The sequence below is a fragment of the Pogoniulus pusillus genome, chromosome 43 (assembly GCF_015220805.1).
Source record: "Pogoniulus pusillus isolate bPogPus1 chromosome 43, bPogPus1.pri, whole genome shotgun sequence".
NCBI classification, from domain to species: Eukaryota; Metazoa; Chordata; class Aves; order Piciformes; family Lybiidae; genus Pogoniulus; species Pogoniulus pusillus.
In genome coordinates this window covers 2,035,763-2,055,785 of record NC_087306.1, presented here as the reverse complement: position 1 = coordinate 2,055,785, position 20,023 = coordinate 2,035,763, and the positions used below count along the sequence as shown (strand labels likewise).

Sequence of the window (20,023 nt, the reverse complement as noted above, 5' to 3'; positions counted from 1 at the left end):
CATAAAGGTGTGGAAGAGCTTCAGTGGGGGGGGTGGGAGGTGGTCGTGGGGTGGTCGTGGGGGCGGGGGGGGTGGGGTCTGGTTAGGCTGAGTCCATCTCCGAGTCTGGAAGAGAAGGAGACAGAGGGTGGGGGAGGGGCCCTGGCAGCTGGGAGGGTTCTATCCCTGAGGGTCCCACCCGTGGGGGTCCCACCCCTGAGGGTCCCACCCGTGGGGGGAGGGCTCAATCCTGAGGGGGGGGGGTCCAATCTCTGTGGGTTTCACCCCTGCGGGTCCCACAGAGGGTCCCACTCGTGGGGGTCTCACTCCTGGGGGGGGGGGTCCCAACCCTGAGAATCCCACCCCTGGGAGTCTCACCCGTGGGGGGTCTCACCCCTGAGGGTCCCACCCGTGAGGGGCTCTCACTCCTTGGGGGGGGGCTCCAACCCCTGTGGCGTTTCACTCCTGGGGGGGGAGGTCTCACCCCTGGGCGGTGCCAACCACCGAGAGTCCCACTCCTGAGGGTCCCACCCGTGGAGGTCTCACCCCTGAGGGTCCCACTCGTGGCGGGGGGGGGGGAATGTCTCATCCCTACGGGTCCCCCTCGTGGGGGGATCTCACTCCTGGGGGGGGGGGGGAGGGTCTCACCCCTGGGCGGTGCCAACCACCGAGAGTCCCACCCCTGAGGGTCCCACCCGCGGCGTGGGGGGGAGGGGTCCCACCCCCGTGGGTCGCACCTGGTGCCAGGGCTGGTGCCACTCGGCTGCGGTAGGTGACAAAGACGTCGAAGGCGAAGAGGAAGGCGAGGAGGAGGCTGAAGGTCTGGCACGGGGGGGAGGCAGCAGAGAGGCTCAGTTAGGGGGGGGGCAGGGGTCGGAGGGGGGAGGGGTCCGTGGGGGGTGGTCCTGGGGGCACTCACGAAGGTGGTAGCTGCCAACGCGTCCCGGGAGGCTGCCAAGGCCACCAGAGCCACCACGAGGAAGATGATGGAGCCGCTGAGGGCACGGAGCAGGTCCTGGGTGGGGGGCACAGAGTGGGGATAGGGTCCTGGGTGGGGCACGGGGAGGAGGGGGGGGTGGAGTGGGGGGGGGGATGCGACACAGCGAGGTGACAGCAGGAGGTGCCAAGGGGGACAGGGAGAGGGCAGCAGGAGAGGCTGAGGTGGGCACCGAGGTGGGCACCAAGGTGGGCATCGTGGGGAGGTGCCAAGTGAAACAGGGAGGGGGCAGCAGGAGAGGCTGAGGTGGGCACCGAGGTGGGAGTGGGCATCATGGGGAGGGCACAGCGTGGGGAGGTGCCAAAGTGGGACAGGGAGGGGGCAGCAGGAGAGGCTGAGGTGGGCACCAAGGTGGGCATCGTGGGGAGGTGCCAAGGGGGACAGGGAGAGGGCAGCAGGAGAGGCTGAGGTGGGCACCAAGGTGGGCATCGTGGGGGACAGGGGAGGGCACAGAGTGAGGAGGTGCCAAGATGGCAGCAGAAGATGCTGAGGTGGGCACCGAGGTGGGAGTGGGCATCATGAGGAGGGCACAGAGTGGGGAGGTGCCAAAGGGGGACAGGGAGGTGGTAGCAGAAGATGCTGAGGTGGGCATCAAGGTGGGCATCGTGGAGAGGGCAGAGCGTGGGGAGGTGCCAAGGGAGACAGGGAGAGAAGGCAGCGATGGGGACACAAGGGTGGGGCAGGAGGGCACCATGAGAGGGCACCAGGATGGGCATGCAGAGGGCAGCAGCTGGGGGGCAGCAGCAGGTATGGAGATGGATGTGGAGGGCACACTGTGGGGTTGGCACCTTGGGAGGGAGGCGGGGGGGCATACCCCAGGACAGACACGGAGTGGGCACTGTGGGGTGGCACCACGGGGGGAGAGGGGGAGAAAAACACCCCCAGGGTGGCCGTGGAGGGGATGCTGTGGGGTGGCACCGCAGGGGGACCACCAAGACACCCCCAGGACGGACACTGAGGGCACACTGTGGGGTTGGCACCGTGGGGAGGTGCACATAGAGGGCACAGTGTGGGGTGGGCACCGTCAGGGGGGACATACACCCTGAGGTTGGCACCGTGGGAGGGGCACACTGTAGGGTGGCATCATGGAGGGGGAGGGACACACTGTGGGGGTGGCACCGTGGGGGAGGGCACTGTAGGGTGGAACCAAGGCGGGGGGGGGAGGGACACACCGTGGGGTTGGCACCGTGGGGTGGCACCATGGTGGGGGGTGGGGGTGTTGGTCGCCCCGGGGCCACCTACCAGGCAGGCTGCGTAGCCGTGGGGCAGCCTGGGGGGGTCCCTCAGCAGCAGCCCCCCCAGAGCCGCAGCCCCTGCCAGGGTCTGCAGCAGCGCCGGAGCCAGCGTGGGGGGCGCGGGGGGGGCCAGCAGCCCCACGACTGCCCCACACAGCACCTGGGGGGGGGGGAGGGGGCACGGCAAGGGGCACCTAAGGGGGGCACAGCTGCCCCCATAGCGCCCTGTGGGGCAGAGAGCAGCCCACGGAGAGACACAGAGCACCCCCCAGAGACCCACGGGGACACAGAGGGACCCACAGAGCCCCATAGGGACCCATAGGGACCCATAGGGACCCATAGAGCCCCATAGGGACCCACAGAGCCCCATAGGGACCCATAGGGACCCATAGGGACCCATAGAGCCCCATAGGGACCCACAGAGCCCCATAGGGACCCATAGGGACCCACAGAGCCCCATAGGGACCCATATGGACCCATATGAACCCATAGGGACCCACAGAGACCCACGGGGACACAGAGGGACCCATAGAGCCCCATAGGGACCCATAGGGACCCATAGAGCCCCATAGGGACCCACAGAGTCTCATAGGGACCCACAGAGACCTATCGGGACCCATAAGGAGCCATAGAGCCCCATAGGGGCCCATAGAGACCCATAGACATCAATAGAGACTTATAGAGACCCACAGAGCCCTATTGAGACCCACAGAGACCCATAGAGAGCCACAGGGACCCATGAAGTCCCATAGGGACCCATAGGGACCCATAGGACCCATAGACCCCAGAGAGACCCATAGGGATCCATAGGGACCACAGTCCCCACAGAGACCCATAGGGACCCATAGGGATCCATAGGGACCATAGACCCCATAGGGATCCATAGGGACCACAGAGACCCATAGAGACCCATAGGGACCCGTAGGGATCCATAGGGATCCACAGAGACCCATAGGGATCCATAGGGACCATAGACCCCATAGGGACCCATAGGGACCATAGACCCTATAGAGACCCATAGGGATCCATAGGGACCCATAGGGACCCATAGGGATCCATAGGGACCACAGTCCTCACAGAGACCCATAGGGACCCATAGGGATCCATAGGGATCCATAGGGACCATAGGCCCCATAGGGATCCATAGGGACCCATAGGGACCCATAGGGATCCATAGGGACCACAGTCCCCACAGAGACCCATAGGGACCCATAGGGACCCATAGGGATCCATAGGGATCCATAAGGACCACAGACCCCATAGGGACCCATAGGGACCCATAGGGATCCATAGGGATCCATAAGGACCACAGTCCCCACAGAGACCCATAGGGACCCATAGGGATCCATAGGGACCACAGACCCCATAGGGATCCATAGGGACCATAGAGACCCATAGGGATCCATAGGGATCCATAAGGACCACAGACCCCATAGGGACCCATAGGGATCCATAGGGATCCATAGGGACCACAGTCCCCACAGAGACCCATAGAGACCCATAGGGACCCATAGGGACCCATAGGGACCCATAGGGACTTATAGAGACCCATAGAGCCCCCCAGAGCCCCCTCGGAACCCCCACGGCGCTCCCCAGAGCCCCCCCTCAGAACCCCTCCGGCATCCCATAGCCCCCCCCCGCCCCAGCACCCCCCAATGTCCTCCCAGTGCCCCACAGAGCAGAACCCCATAGAAACCTCCCCCCCTCGGCACCCCATAGAGCCCCTCCCCAGAGACCCCCCCCCAGCACCCCATAGAACACCCCCAGCACCCCATAGAGCCCCTCCCCAGAGACCCCCCCCAGCACCCCATAGAACACCCCCAGCACCCCATAGAGCCCCCCCAAACCCCCCAGCGCCCCACAACCCTCCAGAACCCCCCCCCCAGTGCCCCACAGAGCCCCCCAGGACCACACAGCCCCCCCCAGAGACTTCATAGAACCCCCCCGGAAGGGCATAGAGACCCCAAACACCCCATAGAGCCCCCCCCGGCCCCCCAAAATCCTTCCCCAGAGCCCCCCAGCACCCTGCAGAGCCCCTTCCCGAACCCCCCCCCAGCACCCCATAGGGCCCCCCCAAGAACCCCTCCCAACACCCTACGGAACCCCCTCGAACCCCCCCAGCACCCCTTAGAGCAACCCCCCCCAGAGCCCCACCCAGCAGCCTACAGAGACCCCCCCCCAGAACCCCTCCAGCAGCTCCCCCCGAACCCCCTCCCAGCACCTTACAGATCCCCCCCCAAAACCCCCCAGCACCCCATAGAGCCCCCCCCGAGCACCCCCCAGAGCCCCCCTAGAGCCTCCCCAGCACCCCACAACATCCTCCCAGTGCCCCCCCCCCGAGACCCTTAGCACCCATAGAGCCCCCCCGAACCCCCTCCCAGCACCCCTTTAGAGCCCCCCCCCAGAACCCCCCCAGCACCCCACAACATCCTCCCAGCACCCCATAGGGGTCCCCCCCCAGAACACCTCCCAGCACCCCATAGGGGCCCCCCCAGAACACCTCCCAGCACCCCACAACATCCTCCCACTGCCCCCCCCCCGAGACCCTCAGCACCCCCAGAGCCCCCCCCAGAGCCCCTCCCAGCACCCTCCAGAGCCCCCCTAGAACCCCCCCAGCACCCCACAACATCCTCCTAGTGCCCCCCCCCACCTGGTGCCCCCCCTCCCGGTGCCCCCTCCCCAGCACCATCACCACCATCCTCCCCCCCCCCCCGCCCCGGTGCCCCCCCCCAGTACCAGCTGTGCCCCCAGCAGCAGCCCCCGGGGGGTACGCAGGACCCCCAGGTCAAAGGGTCCCTCCGGCTCCGGCTGCCCCATGGCAGGGGGGGGGCAGCCTGCGGGGCAGGGGTGTGGGGGCACAGAGGGGGGGGGGGTGTGTGCCCACGTGACCCCCCCCACCCCACCCCTCCCCCCCCCCCAGTGACAGGCGCTGCCGGGATGGGGACAAAGGGACCTTGTGCGGGCACTGGGAGGGACTGGCAGTGGGCAAAGGCTGGCACAGGCTGCCCGGGGAGGAGGTGGGCAGAGGGTGTGGTGCCCGCGGGTGGCACCGTGGAGGAGCTGTGGGGCCCGGGGGGGGTGGGGGGCAGGAGGCACAGCTCACAGGGGGGTGCCACAAGGGGCAGGATGAGACCTTGCAGCTGGCTCTGCCAAGGGCACTGCCAACTCCATGGCATTCGGTGCCAGGGGCTGGGAGAGCTTCTTCAGGCAGGGAGGCTTCAGCAGTGCCCCCTGGGCAAGCCTGTGCCAGGCTTGGGGAACCCTCCCAGGGCAGGAGTTTCTCCTCGGGGGCTGAACCTGCCCTGGCACAACCTGAGCTCAGCTCCGTGCCAGCTTCAGTGCCAGATCCTCAGCCCAGCTCCATGCCAGTCTCAGCCCAGCTCCTTGCCACTTCCATGCCAGCTTCACCCCAGCTCCTTGCCAGCCTCAGCCCAGCTCCTTGCCACTTCCATGCCAGCTTCACCCCAGCTCCTTGCCAGCCTCAGCCCAGCTCCTTGCCACTTCCATGCCAGCCTCACCCCAGCTCCTTGCCACTTCCATGCCAACCTCACCCCAGCTCCATGCCAGCCTCTGCCCAGCTCCATGCCACTTCCATGCCAACCTCACCCCAGCTCCATGCCAGTCTCAGCCCAGCTCCTTGCCACTTCCATGCCAACCTCACCCCAGCTCCTTGCCAGCCTTTACCCCCCCCACCTATAAACCACTCTAAGACCCCCCCCACGTCTCCACCCACCTCAAATCCCACTCTGAGACCCCTCCCCACCTACCCCCCCACTTTAACCCCCCCCACACCCACCCTGAGACCCCTCCCCACCTACCCCCCCCACTTTAACCCCCCCCCCACCCACCCTGAGACCCCTCCCCACCTACCCCCCCCTTTTAAGACCCCTCCTCAAATCCCTCCCCCCTTATAGACCACTTTAAGACCCCCTCCCCAGCCCCCCCCCAACCCCACTCTGAGACCCCTCCCCACCTACCCCCCCCACTTTAAGACCCCTCCCCCCAACCCCCCCCCGAAGCAGCTCAAAGCCAAACTTCAGTTGAGTATCAAAAACATCTTTTTAATGTTGCCATCTGACCCCCCCCGACCCCCCCCAGCCCCCCTCGACCTCCCCCCCACCCCCCCCTACCCCCCCCCACCCTTCCCCTCCCCCTCCCCTCCCAGCTCAGCACCCACAGGCTTGGCACAGCTCCACCAAGTACCACCCACAGCAGGAGGGCATCTTTTGGGGGGGGGGTGGGGGTCGTGGGGGGGGGGCTCAAAATTAGACCCCAAAGGAGCTTCGTGGCCGAAGGAAGAAGTCTCAGGAGGCTCCTCCCGGGGGGGTGGCAACAACAGAACCAGAAGCTAATGGGGGGGGGGGGAGCTGGGGGCGTGGGGGGGGGTCGGGGGGGGGGGGGGGTTTGTGGGGGGGGGGGCGCTCAAAACAAAGCCCCCAAAGAAGTCTCCTGGCCAGGGGAAGAAGTCTCAGGAGGCTCCTCCCGGGGGGGGGGGCAACAACAGAACCACAATCAGGAGGTGCTGGGGGGGTGGGGGTCGTGGGGGGGTCGTGGGAAGCTCTGGAGGGGGCAGCAGAAGTGAGCGGCAAAGCCTTGGGGGGGGCAGCAGTGAAGGCTAAAAATGGAGCCCTGAGGGGGGGTCTGGTTGGGAGGGGGAGTTAAGGGTGGGGGAGGGGAAGAGGCTCTTGAGCCCCCCCCCCCCATCTGCCAAAGAGAGGTGAGGAGGGGGTGGGGAAGGAGCCCCCGGGGCAGGCTTTAAGCCCCCCCCCCGAATTCTGCCTTCTCTTAGCCCTGGGAGGAGCTCAGAGGCGCTTGGGGGGGGGGGGGGAGGGGCAAGAAACTTCCTCCTCCAGAGCCTTCCTCCAGGGCTGGCATCAGCCATAAGCATTTCAGCTCCTTCCTCTTCCTCCTTCTTCCTCTTCCTCCTCCCTCTTTCCTCCATCTCCTTCCTCTTTCCTTCTCCTTCCTCTTCCTCCTCCCTCTTTCCTCCATCTCCTTCCTCTTTCCTTCTCCTTCCTCCTTCCTCCTTCCTCCTCCATCTCATTCCTCTTTCCTTCTCCTTCCTCTTTCTTTCTCCTTCCTCCTCCTCCTCCTCCTCCCCCTCTAAACCAACCCAAGAGCTCAGCAGATGTTTGGAGCCTTTACCAGCGACCCCTCCCAGAGGAGGAGGAGGAGGAGAGGAGGAGGAAGAAAAGAAGAGGAGGAAGAAAAGAGGAAGAGGAAGAAAGGAGAAGGAAGAAGAGGAGGCAGAAAGGAGGAGGAGGAGGAGGAGGAAGAAAGGAGGAAGGAGGAGGAGGAGGAGGAGGAGGAAGAAAGGAGGAGGAGGGAGGAGGAAGAAAGGAGGAAGAAAGGAGGAGGAAGAGAGGAGGAGGAGGAAGAAAGGAAAAGGAGGAGGAGTGAGGAGGAAGAAAGGAGGAAGAAAAGAGGAAGAAAGGAGGAAGAAAGGAGGAGGAAGAGAGGAGGAGGAGGAAGAAAGGAGAAAGAGGGAAGGAGGAGGAAGAAAGAAGGAGGAGGAGAAAGAGGAAGAAAAGAGAAGGAGGAGGAAGAAGAAAGGAGGAGGAAGAGGAGGAGGAAGAGGAAGAGGAAGAAAAGAGGAGGAAGAGGAGGAGGTTTCCCAGCCCCTCCCCCCTCTTAGCGCATCCCTTTTAAGTCTCCCTTAAGCCCTCCCCAAGCCCTCGGTGCTCTCTAGCCCGGAGGAGGAGGAAGAAGAAGAAGAAGAAGAGGAGGAGGAGGAGGAAGTTTAAGGGCGGTGAAACAAGTTGGCAACGAGACCCTCCCCTCCCCCCCCCCCCCGGCAGCGGGCGAGGCGGTGGGCACAGGTTGGCATCAGCGTGGCAGGGGCAGGGCTCCTGTTACATCTCGTTGAGGTCCAGCAGGGTCTGGTCCAGCATCCGCTGCGTGCAGAGATGCTCCTCTTTGGTGGACTTCAGCTTATCTGCCACGAGAAGGGGGGGGCAGGGTGGGGGGGGGGGGGGGCAGAGGTGCCAACGGTCAACCCAGTGCCAACCCCTGCCCACCTCCCTGCGGCTGCCAGGGCTCCGTTGGGCACCTGAGAGCTTCCCCGCGGGGCTCCGTGCGGCTGATGCCAACCTCCTCCCTCCCATCCCCCGGCCAGCAGAAGCCTTCCCCTCCCCCACTCGAAGGTGAAGGACCCCCCCCAAAGGTGAAGGACCCCCCCCCAAAGGTGAAAGACCTCCCCACGACCCACCTCGATGCCACCTGTGCCCACCCAGCGCGGTGATGCCAAGCTGGTGCCCAGCAGGCGGCAGAGGCTGTGCCCAGCGGTAGGGCAGGGGGAAGGAAGGGGGCAGGGCAGGGCAGGTGGCAGCAGCAGCAGCAGCAGCAGGGGGGTGAGGGGGGTGGGGATTTGGGGGGGGGTCCTCACAAGGTCCTGCAGCAGGAGACCCCCAAGCCAGCACCCACCAAGCTCTTAGGTGGGCTTTGCTCCAAAGGGGTGCCCAGAAAGGTGCCCACCCTGAAAGACTTCGTCCCGCGGGGACACAGGGCACAGAGGCTGCAGGGAGAGGTCCTCAGCTGCAGGCGGCTCCGGGGAGCCCCCCCCCCCGCCACAACTGCCCCCCCCCCCCCCCCCAACATCCCCCCCCCAGAGGCCTCGGCAGCCAGAGAGGGTCTCTGACCCCCCCCTAGAGCAGCTCAGGGGCACAGAGAGGGTCTCTGACCCCCCCCCAGAGCAGCTCAGGGGCACAGAGAGGGTCTCTGACCCCCCCCTAGAGCAGCTCAGGGGCACAGAGAGGGTCTCTGACCCCCCCCAGAGCAGCTCAGGGGCACAGAGAGGGTCTCTGACCCCCCCCAGAGCAGCTCAGGGCACAGAGAGGGTCTCTGACCCCCCCCCAGAGCAGCTCAGGGCACAGAGAGGGTCTCTGACCCCCCCCGGAGCAGCTCAGGGGCACAGAGAGGGTCTCTGACCCCCCCCCGAGCAGCTCAGGGCACAGAGAGGGTCTCTGACCCCCCCCCAGAGCAGCTCAGGGGCACAGAGAGGGTCTCTGACCCCCCCCCGAGCAGCTCAGGGGCACAGAGAGGGTCTCTGCCCCCCCCCCAGAGCAGCTCAGGGGCACAGAGAGGGTCTCTGCCCCCCCCCCAGAGCAGCTCAGGGCACAGAGAGGGTCTCTGCCCCCCCCCAGAGCAGCTCAGAGGTCTGCAGCTCCAGAGCAAGGAGCTCCATCTCCTCCCCGAGCTGTGCCCCCCCCCCCCCCAACTCTGCCATCCCTACCCCTCGACAGTGCCACCCCCACCCCCCAGCTGTGCCAACCCTATCCCCCCAAGCTGTGCCACCCCCCCACACACTCTGCCATCCCCACCCCAATCTGTGCCACCACCCCCAAGCTGTGCCACCACCCCCAGCTTTGCAACCCCCCCAAGCTGTGCCACTGCCCTCCCACAGTGCCATCCCCACCCCCCCCCTCAAGCTGTGCCACCCCCCAAGCTGTGCCACTCCCCTCACACAGTGCCATCCCCACCCCCCCCAAGCTGTGCCACACCCCAAGGTGTGCCACTGCCCTCCCACAGTGCCATCCCCACCCCCCCCCTCAAGCTGTGCCACCCCCCAAGCTGTGCCACCCCCCAAGCTGTGCCAGCCCCCAGGCTGTGCCAGGGCAGGGCCAGCAGCAGGCTCGGAGCATCCAGGACCTGCCAAGCAGCTCTGAGGCTGCTGCCCGCGGGCAGGGAGGGAGCTGGGAGGGCACCTGCCCAGCCTGGCACACTGCTGCCAGCTGCTCTGCCCCTCCCGAGGCACCTGGCACACCTCCCACGTGTCCCACAGCCACTCCCAAGGGACCTGGATCCCATCCCAAGGTCCTAGATCCTATCCCAAGGGTCCTGGATCCCATCCCAAGGGTCCTGGATCCCACCCCAAGGGACCTGGATCCCACCCCAAGGGTCCTGGATCCCATCCCAAGGGTCCTGGATCCACTCTCAAGGGTCCTGGATCCACTCCCCAGGGACCTGGATCCACTCCCCAGGGACCTGGAACACTTTCCAAGGGTCCTGGATCTCCTCCAAAGGGACCTGGACCCCATCCCAAGGTCCTAGATCCTATCCCAAGGGTCCTGGATCCCATCCCAAGAGACCTGGGACACCTCCCAAAGGACCTAGACCCATTCCCAAGGGTCCTGAATCCCCTCCCAAAGGTCCTGGATCCCTTCCCAAGGGTCCTGGATCCCACCTCAAGGGACATGAACCCCAACCCTATGGACCTAGATCCATTCCCAAGAGACCTGGATCCCATCCCAAAGGACCTGGATCCATTCCCAAGGGTCCTGGATCCCTTCCTAAGGGACCTGGAACACTTCCCAAAAGGCTTAGAGCCATTCCCAAGGGACCTGAGCTCCATCCCAAGGGATCTGGATCCCCTCCCAAGGGTCCTGGATCCTATTCCAAAGGACCTGGAAGACCTCCCAAAGGGCCTGGATCTATTCCCAAAGGATCTAAATCCCTTCCCAAGGGTCCTGAATCCCCTCCCAAGGGACCTGGATCCCTTCCCAGGCTCCTGGATCCCTTCCCAAGGGACCTTGATTCTTGATCCCATCCCCAGGCTGCTCCACGCCCACCCCTAGGTGCTCCATGCCCACCTCTGGGTGCTCCATGCCCACCCCTAGGTGCTCCATGCCCACCTCTGGGTCCTCCATGCCCACCCCTGGGTGCTCCATGCCCACCTCTGGGTGCTCCATGCCCACCTCTGGGTGCTCCATGCCCACCCCTAGGTGCTCCATGCCCACCTCTGGGTGCTCCATGCCCACCCCTAGGTGCTCCATGCCCTCCCTTGGGTGCTCCATGCCCACCTCTGGGTGCTCCATGCCCACCTCTGGGTGCTCCATGCCCACCCCTAGGTGCTCCATGCCCACCTCTGGGTCCTCCATGCCCACCCCTGGGTGCTCCATGCCCACCTCTGGGTGCTCCATGCCCACCCCTGGGTCCTCCATGCCCTCCCCTGGGTCCTCCATGCCCCCTCCAGGGCCCTGGATGCCCTCCCCTGGGTCCTGGATGCCCTCCCCCAGCTGCCCCCTTGCCCCCCCTTGACCCTCACCAGCCAGAGCCTCCCAAGCTCACTGCCCCGCCCCCCCCGCCCCCCCCCCGCCCGTGCCAAGCCCCAGCCCTGGCAGAGGGCAGCTCAGAGAGCAGCTGGGCACCAGCCTGGCACGAGCAGAGTGGCACCGACCTGGGGGAACCAAGGGGCAGGAGCCTCAGCGGCAGAGCTCTGCTCCTGGAGAGCTCTTCGGGCCCTGTGGGGGAGGGGAAGAGCCTCAGGGGGCACCACGGGCACAGGGGGGCAGGCAGCCTGGAGATGCCAGCTGGGGGGTGCCAGGCAGTGACTGGAGATGTCAGGCAGTATTTGGAGATGCCAAGTAGTGGATGCCAGGCAGTGACTGGAGATGCCAGGTGGTAGATGCCAGGCAGTGTTTGCTTGGAGATGCCAGGTGGTGGGTGCCAGGCAATGGATGCCAGGCAGTTTAAAGATGCCAGGTGGTGGATGCCAGTGAACGCCAGGCACTGTTTAGAGATGGCAGGCAGTGGGTGCCAGGCAGTGCTTGAGATGCCAGGTGGTGGGTGCCAGGCAGTAGGTGCCAGGCAGTGTTTGTCTGGAGATGCCAGGCAGTAGGTGCCAGGCAGGGCTTGAGATGCCAGGTGGTGGGTGCCAGGTAGTGTTCATTTGAGGATGCCAGGTGGTGGATGCCAGTGAAGGCCAGGCACTGTTTAGAGATGCCAGGCAGTGGTTGGAGATGCCAGGTGGTGGATGCCAGGCAGTGTTTGCTTGGAGATGCCAGATGGTGTTTGTTTGACATGCCAGGTGGTGGGTGCCAGTGAAGGCCAGGCACTGTTTGGAGATGCCAGGCAGTGGTTGGAGATGCCAGGCAGTGGATGCCAGGCAGTGTTTGTTTGGAGGTGGCAGGTGGTGGATGCCAGGCAGTAGATGCCAGGCAGTTTAGAGAAGTCAGGTGGTGGATGCCAGGCAGTGCTTGGAGATGCCAGGTGGTAGGTGCCAGGCACTGTTTGTGCTGCCACAGCAACCAGCTGGAGGTGGCAGCCCTGCTGTGAAGCTCTCTGTGCCAGGCTCTGTGCCACACCCCTCCCCAGATGCCAATGCCCCACACCCAGGTGCCCACACAGCCCTGCCTTGCTGTCATCACTCAGCCCATGGCGGTGCCCAGGGTGCAGCTTGCTCTGTGCCAGGCTCTGTGCCAGGCTCCCCCCACCCACTGCCCACAAACCAATGCCCACCCCCCCCACACACCCCACTCAGTTGCCCACAGCTCTGCCAAGGTGCCCTCAGTGCCAAAGCCAAGTGCCACACACCCAACCCCTGCCCTCCCCCTCTCCATGCCCCCTTAGGGGCACAGCCACAGCCTGGGGGGAGGCTCCTCCTGCCCCCTGCCCATCACCCAGTGCCAAGGCTGCCCCTGGCAATGCCACAGAGGGGGCAGGGGAAGACCTCACCCAGCTCAGGCTGGAGGTGCCCAACCCCTCTTGGTGTGCCCAGCACCCCCCCACCACCACCACCTGTGCCCACCACGATGGGCAGGAGTAGCCTGGTGGCACCGAAGCAGTCAGTGGGCACCACCCTGTGCCCTCCCCCCCCAATGCCAGCTGGGCTGCTGCCCTGGCAGTGACAGCCTCTGGAGGCAGAAGGGACAACAAAAGGAGCTTTATGGCTCCAGCAGAGGACAAGGTGGCACCTCCCCAGCCCTGGCAGAGGCGGTTGGCACCCGGCGGGCATGGGTGGGCAAACAGAGCAGAGCTTTGTGCCCCTTGCTGAGCTTCAGCTTGAGGGCAGTGGGGAGGGGGAGGGCAGGGAAGAGGGTGGCAGGCCCCAAAAGCCCAACACAGCCTCACCCCCACCCCCCCCCAGGGTGGGCACGAAGGGTGGCAGCGTGGCCAAGGGTGGGTGGCAGGAGCAGGGCACGGCAGAGAGAGGCAGGTCCAGGGCAGAGCTCATCTGTGGGGGAGGTTGGCACAAAAGACAGGGATGGTGAGAGCAGAATGCCCCCCGTGGGGGCCAGAGGGAAGGGTCCTGGGCACAGCAAACCAGGTGAGGAGGCAGGGGGGGAGGGTGGCAGGAGGGCACCCAACGGTGCCAACCTGGCACTGCCGAGCAGCTGTTAGGAAGCCTGAAGGAGCGGAGGAGGCACGGAGGGAGCAGAGCCAACCCTGGCAGCCACTGCCACAGCTCCCCCTGGCAAGGAGGGGGGGGAAATGCCCCCTGGAGAGGGCAGAGAGTTGGCCCTCAGGTGCCCATGAAAGCAGGTGGGCAGAGGTGCCAGGTGAAAGCAGCAAAGTGGGCACCAAAGTGGGCACCGGGATCTGTCGAAGCAACTTTAGAGCCACTCCAAGCCCCCAGCAAAGTCCCTTCCAGAGGCAAGAGGCAAAGGTTGGCACAGAGGTGGGCACCAGCTGGAGGTCTAACACAAAACACACCCCCAAAGCGAAGCTGTGGTGGGCAGAAGGGGGTGAGGTTGGCACACGGAGGGGGTGAGGTTGGCACACGGGGGGGGTGATAGTTACATGGAGGTCATGTCATTCAGGGCGTGGTCCAGCTCCTCACTAATGGCTTTGTACTTCAGTTTCTGGGCATAGAGCTCGTCTGGAAGAGGGGCAGGAGGAGAACAGAAGGGTCAGCAGGCTGGGTTGGCACAGGAGGGGTTGGCACAGGAAGGGCACCGATGGTTGCGGGCAGGGAGGGTGGCGAAGAGTGGGAGGAGAGCCCAAAGGATGGGGTTGGGGCGGGGGGGAAGGAGGTGTGGAGGGCTCCAAGTGCCCTCCTGGGGGTCCTGCAACCCTCCACAGATCAGAGTGGGGGCACAGGAGGTGGCACTGTGAGAGGCTGGCACAGGAAGGGTTGGCACCATAAGGGGTTGGCACAGGAGGGGCACTGATGGTTGGGGGCAGGGAGGGTGGCGAAGAGTGGGAGGAGAGCCCAAAGGATGGGGTTGGGGGGAAGGAGGTGTGGAGGGCTCCAAGTGCCCTCCTGGGGGTCCTGCAACCCTCCACAGATCAGAGTGGGGGCACAGGAGGTGGCACTGTGAGGAGCTGGCACCATAAGGGGTTGGCACAGGAGAGGCATCAATGGCCATGGGCAAGGAGGGCAGTGAGAGTGGGAGGTGCCCAGAGGGTGGCAGAGAGGTGTGGAGGGCTCCAAGTGCCCTCCTGGGGGTCCTGTAACCCTCCACAGATCAGAGTGGGGGCACAGGAGGTGGCACTGTGAGGGGCTGGCACCATACAGGGCTGGCACAGGAGGGGCACCGATGGTTGCGGGCAGGGAGGGTGGCAAAGAGTGGGAGGTGACCCCAAAGGATGGGGTTGGGGCTGGGGGGAAGGAGGTGTGGAGGGTGCCAGGGCCCCCAGGAGGGCACTTGGAGCCACCTGCAGCCCTTCCTCAGGGCACAGGAAGTGGCACTGTGAGGGGCTGGCACAGGAGGGGTTGGCACCATAAGGAGCTGGCACCGTAAGGGCTCTCCCTGCCTGCAGCCGTGGATGCCAGTGAAGAGTAGGAGGTGCCCAGAGGGTGGCAGAGAGGTGTGGAGGGCTCCAAGTGCCCTCCTGGGGGTGCTGCAACCCTCCATAGATCAGAGTGGGGGCACAAGAAGTGGCACTGTGAGGGGCTGGCACAGGAGGGGTTGGCACCATAAGGGTTTGGCACGGGATGGGCATCCACAGCCATGGGCAAGAAGGGCAGCGAGAGTGGGAGGTGCCCAGAGGGTGGCAAAGAGGTGTGGAGGGCTCCAAGTGCCCTCCTGGGGGTCCTGGCACCACCTGCAGCCCTTCCTCAGGGCACACAGGAAGTGGCACTGTGAGGGGTTGGCATGGGAGGGGCATCAATGGCCATGGGCAAGAAGGGCAGTGAGAGTGGGAGGTGCCCAGAGGGTGGCAGAGAGGTGTGGAGGGCTCCAAGTGCCCTCCTGGGGGTCCTGCAACCCTCCACAGATCAGAGTGGGGGCACAGGAGGTGGCACCATAAGGAGCTGGCACCACAAGGGGCATCCATGGCTGTGGGCAGAGAGGGTAGTGAAGAGTGGGAGGTGCCCACAGGGTGGCAGAGAGATGTGGAGGGCTCCAAGTGCCCTCCAGGTGCCACCTGCAGCCCCTCTCAGATGGAAGTGAGGGCACAGGAGGGGTGAGGAAGGCACCTTGGAAGGTCAGCTGAGGGAGGGTGCCAAGGCCTGAGGGTATCCTGGGCACCTAGTGCCACCCCCAGAGCACAACCAGCTCTGAGGGCTAACAGATGGCACCTTCTGGGCACCCAGTGCCACCCCCAGAGCACAACCAGCACTGAGGGCTCACAGATGGCATCTTCTGGGCACCCAGTGCCACCCCCAGAGCACAACCAGCACTGAGGGCTCACAGAGGGCACCCAGGAGCAAACCTGTGCCAGGCTCTGCCCACCCTCAGCAGCTCCAATTTCTCCTCCTCTCCACTGCCAACCTCCCTCTTGGCACTGCCAAACCCTCCCCCCCTGCTCCTGCCCCAGACTCTGTGCCCAGCTCTGGCAGCTCTCCCTGGAGCCTTCTCCAGGCTGTGCCAGGCTGGCATCACAGCACAGCCCTGCCTGCAGTGCCAGCTCCTGCCCAGCTCTCCACACCCAGACTTGGACCACCCTGGAGGGGGCAGAAATTGCTCCTCAGTGCCAACCTGACCCTGCCCTGGCACAGCCTGAGGCCACCTCTTGCCCTGGGCCTTGCCCCTTGGCACCAGAGCCCACCCCCAGCTGGCACAGCCTCCTCCTGGGCAGCTGCAGACCCCCAGGAGGTCTCCCCTCAGCCTCCTCCCCCCCCAGGGGTGCCCTCAGCTGCCCCTCCCCAGGCCCTTGCCCACCTCCCTTGCCCTTCTCTGTGCCCTCTCCACCCTCTCTTTGTCCTCCTGGTGCCCAAACCTCCCAGCCTGGCACCACAGCAGAGCCCTTCCAGCTGTGCCAGCCCTGCTGTGCCCTCTGCTCCTCCCTCTCCACCAGGCCCCTGCCTGTGCCATGCTGAAGGCTCCAGAGGTGCCCCCAGGGTGAGCTCAGGACATGCCACACTCTGTGCCCTCCAGCAGGGCATGGGGGCAGGGCAGCCCTGGAACCCCTCCTCTCTCCCTGATGCCACCTTCAGCTGGCACAGATCTCTCTCATGCCCCTCAAGACCTTTGGGTCACTTCAGGAAGCAGAGAGCCCAGAGCCAGGTGGTGCCCAGGGAAGCCTGCAGGGCAAAGCTGTGCCCTGGAGCAGCTCAGCTGGCACCAAGGGCAAAGCCTTCAGGTGCCAGGATGTGGCATGGAAGCTTCCAAGAGCTGGCACCAGGAGCCCAGAGGAGGCCTGGAGGGGGTTGGGGTTCAGCAGCAGCATTCCTGGCACACCCTGCCCTGGGTGGCTCTGCCCACAGCCCAGTTGGCACCTAACACAGGGAGGGTGGCCCCTTGGCATGGCTGAGGGCAGCTGGAAGCTTCTCCTCCCATGGCCTGGGCACAGCTGGCACCTTCAGCACCCCAAGGTGCTCACACAGGCCCCCAGTGCCACCCCTGAGGGCATCCCAAGACACCAACCACACCCTGGTTGGCACTGCCAGGCAGGCCCAAGCTGCTCAACACAGGACCCCAGTGCCACTCCTGAGGGCATCCCAAGACACCAACCACACCCTGGTTGGCACTGCCAGGCAGGCCCAAGCTGCTCACACTGGAGCAGACAGGACCCTCAGTGCCACCCCAAGCAGCAAGACACCAGCCTGGCACTGCCAGGCCAGCACCAGCAGCTGGCACTACCAGGCCCTGCCCCTACAGCAGCCAGGCAGGGCACAGACCCAAGGTGGAGCTTTGGTGCCAGGTCCTGAGCAGCTGTGAGGAGAGAGGGAAGGACTGAGGTGGGGGTGGGTAGTAGAACCCCCCCCAAGCTGCTGCCTGGCATCCTGGCACCCTTCCTGGCCCCTGCCCACTCCTCCCTCTGTGCCCACCCAGCCCCAGCTGGTACCTTCCAGGTCATCGATTGTCTTCTCCAGCTTGGCCACTGAGCGCTCAGCAAACTCTGCCCTGGTCTCAGCCTGCCAGGCAAAGGAGGGGGAAGAGCCCAATCAGTGCCCCCCCTGGCACAGCAGCAGCACCAGCAGCCTGGGCACAGCCACCCTGTGCCAGCTCTGTGCCAGCTCTGTGCCCACCTCCTTCAGTTTGTCCGTCAGGATCTTGATCTCCTCCTCGTATTTGTCCTCCTTTTGGGAGTACTGTGGGGAGAAGGGAGGGGCTCAGCAGGCACCACCCCCCCCGCGGTGCCCACCTCGGTGCCCACCCCCCCCCCCTCGGTGCCCTCCTCAATGCCCACACCCCCCCCCTCGGTGCCCAACTCAATGCCCTCAGGCAGCTGCAGGAGCTTTGAGCTCCTTCCCCTGGGAGCTGCTCCCAGCGCAGCAGAGCTGAGAGCAGGACCAGGAACAGCTCAGCCCTGGCAGGCCAAGCACAGCTCTTCCTCCTCCTCCTCCTGCTCCTCCTCCTCCTTCTCCCGATCTTCCTCCTCCAGCCCAGGAACAACTCAGCCCAGGGGAGCCTGGGCCCAGGCAGGGACCCTCCCAGCTCCACCCCAGCAGGCCAAGCACAGCTCTTCCTCCTCCTCCTCCTCCTCCTCCTCCTCCTCCTTCTCCCGATCTTCCTCCTCCAGCCCAGGAACAACTCAGCCCAGGGGAGCCTGGGCCCAGGCAGGGACCCTCCCAGCTCCACCCCAGCAGGCCAAGCACAGCTCTTCCTCCCCCTCCTCATCCTCTTCCTCCCCCTCCAGCCCAGGGCAGCCTGGCCCCAGGGACCCTCCCAGCTCCCCCCGGCAGGCTAAGAGCAGCTCTTCTCCCTCCTCCTCCTCTTCAACATCTTCTTCCTCCTCTTCTCCCTCCTCCTCCTCTTCAACCTCTTCTTCATCCTCCCCCTCCTCCTCCCCCTCCATCCCAGCAACAACTCAGCCCAAGGGAGCCTGGGCCCAGGCAGGGACCCTCCCAGCTCGCCCCTGGCAGGCTCTTCTCCCTCCTCCTCCTCCTCTTCTTCTCCCTCCTCCTCCTCCTCCTCTTCTTCTCCCTCCTCCTCCTCCTCCTCCTCCTCCTCTTCTTCTCCCTCCTCCTCCTCCTCCTCCTCCTCCTCTTCTTCTCCCGCATCCACCTGCTCCTCCTCCTCCTCTCCCTCCTCCTCCTCCTCCTCCTCTTCTTCTCCCTCCTCCTCCTCCTCCTCCTCTTCTTCTCCCTCCTCCTCCTCCTCCTCCTCTTCTTCTCCCTCCCTCCTCCTCCTCCTCATTCTCTTCTCCCTCCCTCCTCCTCCTCCTCATTCTCTTCTCCCTCCCTCCTCCTCCTCCTCTTCTTCTCCCTCCTCCTCCTCCTCCTCCTCTTCTTCTCCCTCCTCCTCCTCCTCCTCCTCTTCTTCTCCCTCCTCCTCCTCCTCCTCTTCTTCTCCCTCCTCCTCCTCCTCCTCCTCTTCTTCTCCCTCCTCCTCCTCCTCCTCCTCTTCTTCTCCCTCCTCCTCCTCCTCCTCCTCTTCTTCTACCTCATCCACCTCCTCATCATCTTCTTCTACCACCTCCTCCTCCTCCTCCTCTTCTTCTCCCTCCTCCTCCTCCTCCTCCTCTTCTTCTCCCTCCTCCTCCTCCTCCTCCTCTTCTTCTCCCTCCTCCTCCTCCTCCTCCTCTTCTTCTCCCTCCTCCTCCTCCTCCTCCTCTTCTTCTCCCTCCTCCTCCTCCTCCTCTTCTTCTCCCTCCTCCTCCTCCTCCTCCTCTTCTTCTCCCTCCTCCTCCTCCTCCTCCTCTTCTTCTCCCTCCTCCTCCTCCTCCTCCTCTTCTTCTCCCTCCTCCTCCTCCTCCTCCTCTTCTTCTCCCTTCTCCTCTTCTTCTCCCCCCTCCTCCTCCTTCTCCTCTTCTTCTCCCTCCTCCTCCTCCTCCTCCTCTTCTTCTCCCTCCTCCTCCTCCTCCTCCTCCTCTTCTTCTCCCTCCTCCTCCTCCTCCTCCTCTTCTTCTCCCTCCTCCTCCTCCTCCTCCTCTTCTTCTCCCTCCTCCTCCTCCTCCTCCTCCTCTTCTTCTCCCCCCTCCTCCTCCTCCTCCTCCTTCTCCTCTTCCTTCTCCTCCTCTTCTCCCTTCTCCTCCTCCTCCTCCTCTTCTTCTCCCTCCTCCTCCTCCTCCTCCTCCTCTTCTTCTCCCTCCTCCTCCTCCTCCTCCTCTTCTTCTTCCTCCTCCTCCTCCTCCTCATTCTCTTCTTCTCCCTCCTCCACCTCTTCAACCTCTCCTTCCTCCTCTTCTTCTCCCTCCTCCTCCTCATTCTCTTCTTCTCCTTCCTCTCCCACCTCCTCTTCTTCTCCCTCCTCCTCCTCCTCCTCCTCTTCTTCTCCCTCCTCCTCCTCCTCCTCCTCTTCTTCTCCCTCCTCCTCCTCCTCCTCCTCTTCTTCTCCCTCCTCCTCCTCCTCCTCCTCCTCCTTCTACCTCCTCCTCCTCCTTCTCCTTCTCTCTCCCTCCTCCTCCTCCTTCTTTTTCTCCTCCACCACCTCCTCCTCCTCCTTCTCCTCTTCTTCTCCTCCTCCTCCTCCTCCTCCTCTTCTTCTCCCTCCTCCTCCTCCTCCTCCTCTTCTTCTCCCTCCTCCTCCTCCTCCTCCTCCTCCTCTTCTTCTCCCTCCTCCTCCTCCTCCTCCTCTTCTTCTCCCTCCTCCTCCTCCTCCTCCTCTTCTTCTCCCTCCTCCTCCTCCTCCTCCTCTTCTTCTCCCTCCTCCTCCTCCTCCTCTTCTTCTCCCTCCTCCTCCTCCTCCTCCTCTTCTCCCTCTCCTCCTCCTCCTCCTCTTCCTCTTCCCTCCTCCTCCTCCTCCTCCTCTTCTTCTCCCTCCTC

General features: G+C 64.7%; 3 protein-coding genes across 6 annotated transcripts in view; 1 reads left to right on the top strand and 2 right to left on the bottom strand.

Moving 5' to 3' along the window:
* Window positions 1-2: 2 nt before the first annotated feature.
* On the bottom strand, window positions 3-5,075 carry LOC135192699 (CKLF-like MARVEL transmembrane domain-containing protein 5). The gene is made up of 5 exons (XM_064176009.1): window positions 4,948-5,075; window positions 2,219-2,371; window positions 899-994; window positions 717-801; window positions 3-105 (listed from the first exon to the last, which is right to left on the bottom strand). Exons 1-5 carry the CDS (start codon window positions 5,026-5,028, stop codon window positions 83-85), a joined length of 438 nt encoding a protein of 145 aa, XP_064032079.1. The 5' UTR covers window positions 5,029-5,075; the 3' UTR covers window positions 3-82.
* Window positions 5,076-7,723: 2,648 nt separating this feature from the next.
* The window catches only part of TPM3 (tropomyosin 3), a 25,343-nt gene continuing 13,043 nt past the window's right edge, over window positions 7,724-20,023 (bottom strand). Inside the window, exons 6-9 of one of the 4 annotated variants that reach the window (XM_064176163.1) lie at window positions 17,345-17,407; window positions 17,161-17,230; window positions 13,729-13,807; window positions 8,056-8,146 (exon numbers count right to left, since the gene is read on the bottom strand). In XM_064176163.1, the coding sequence (XP_064032233.1) occupies window positions 8,143-8,146; window positions 13,729-13,807; window positions 17,161-17,230; window positions 17,345-17,407 (216 nt within the window). In that variant the 3' untranslated portion in view covers window positions 8,056-8,142. Of the gene's footprint in view, window positions 8,147-12,855; window positions 13,163-13,200; window positions 13,626-13,728; window positions 13,808-17,160; window positions 17,231-17,344; window positions 17,408-20,023 lie in introns of those variants that run through there. The other 3 variants (XM_064176165.1, XM_064176162.1, XM_064176164.1) reach the window with 3 other exon arrangements.
* LOC135192635 (basic proline-rich protein-like) lies at window positions 17,531-19,908 on the top strand (the record flags this gene model as incomplete). The annotated part of the gene is made up of 4 exons (XM_064175904.1): window positions 17,531-17,540; window positions 17,701-17,839; window positions 18,241-19,394; window positions 19,712-19,908. Coding segments are annotated over exons 1-4 (1,500 nt in total), but the record flags the coding sequence as incomplete, so codon positions are not given.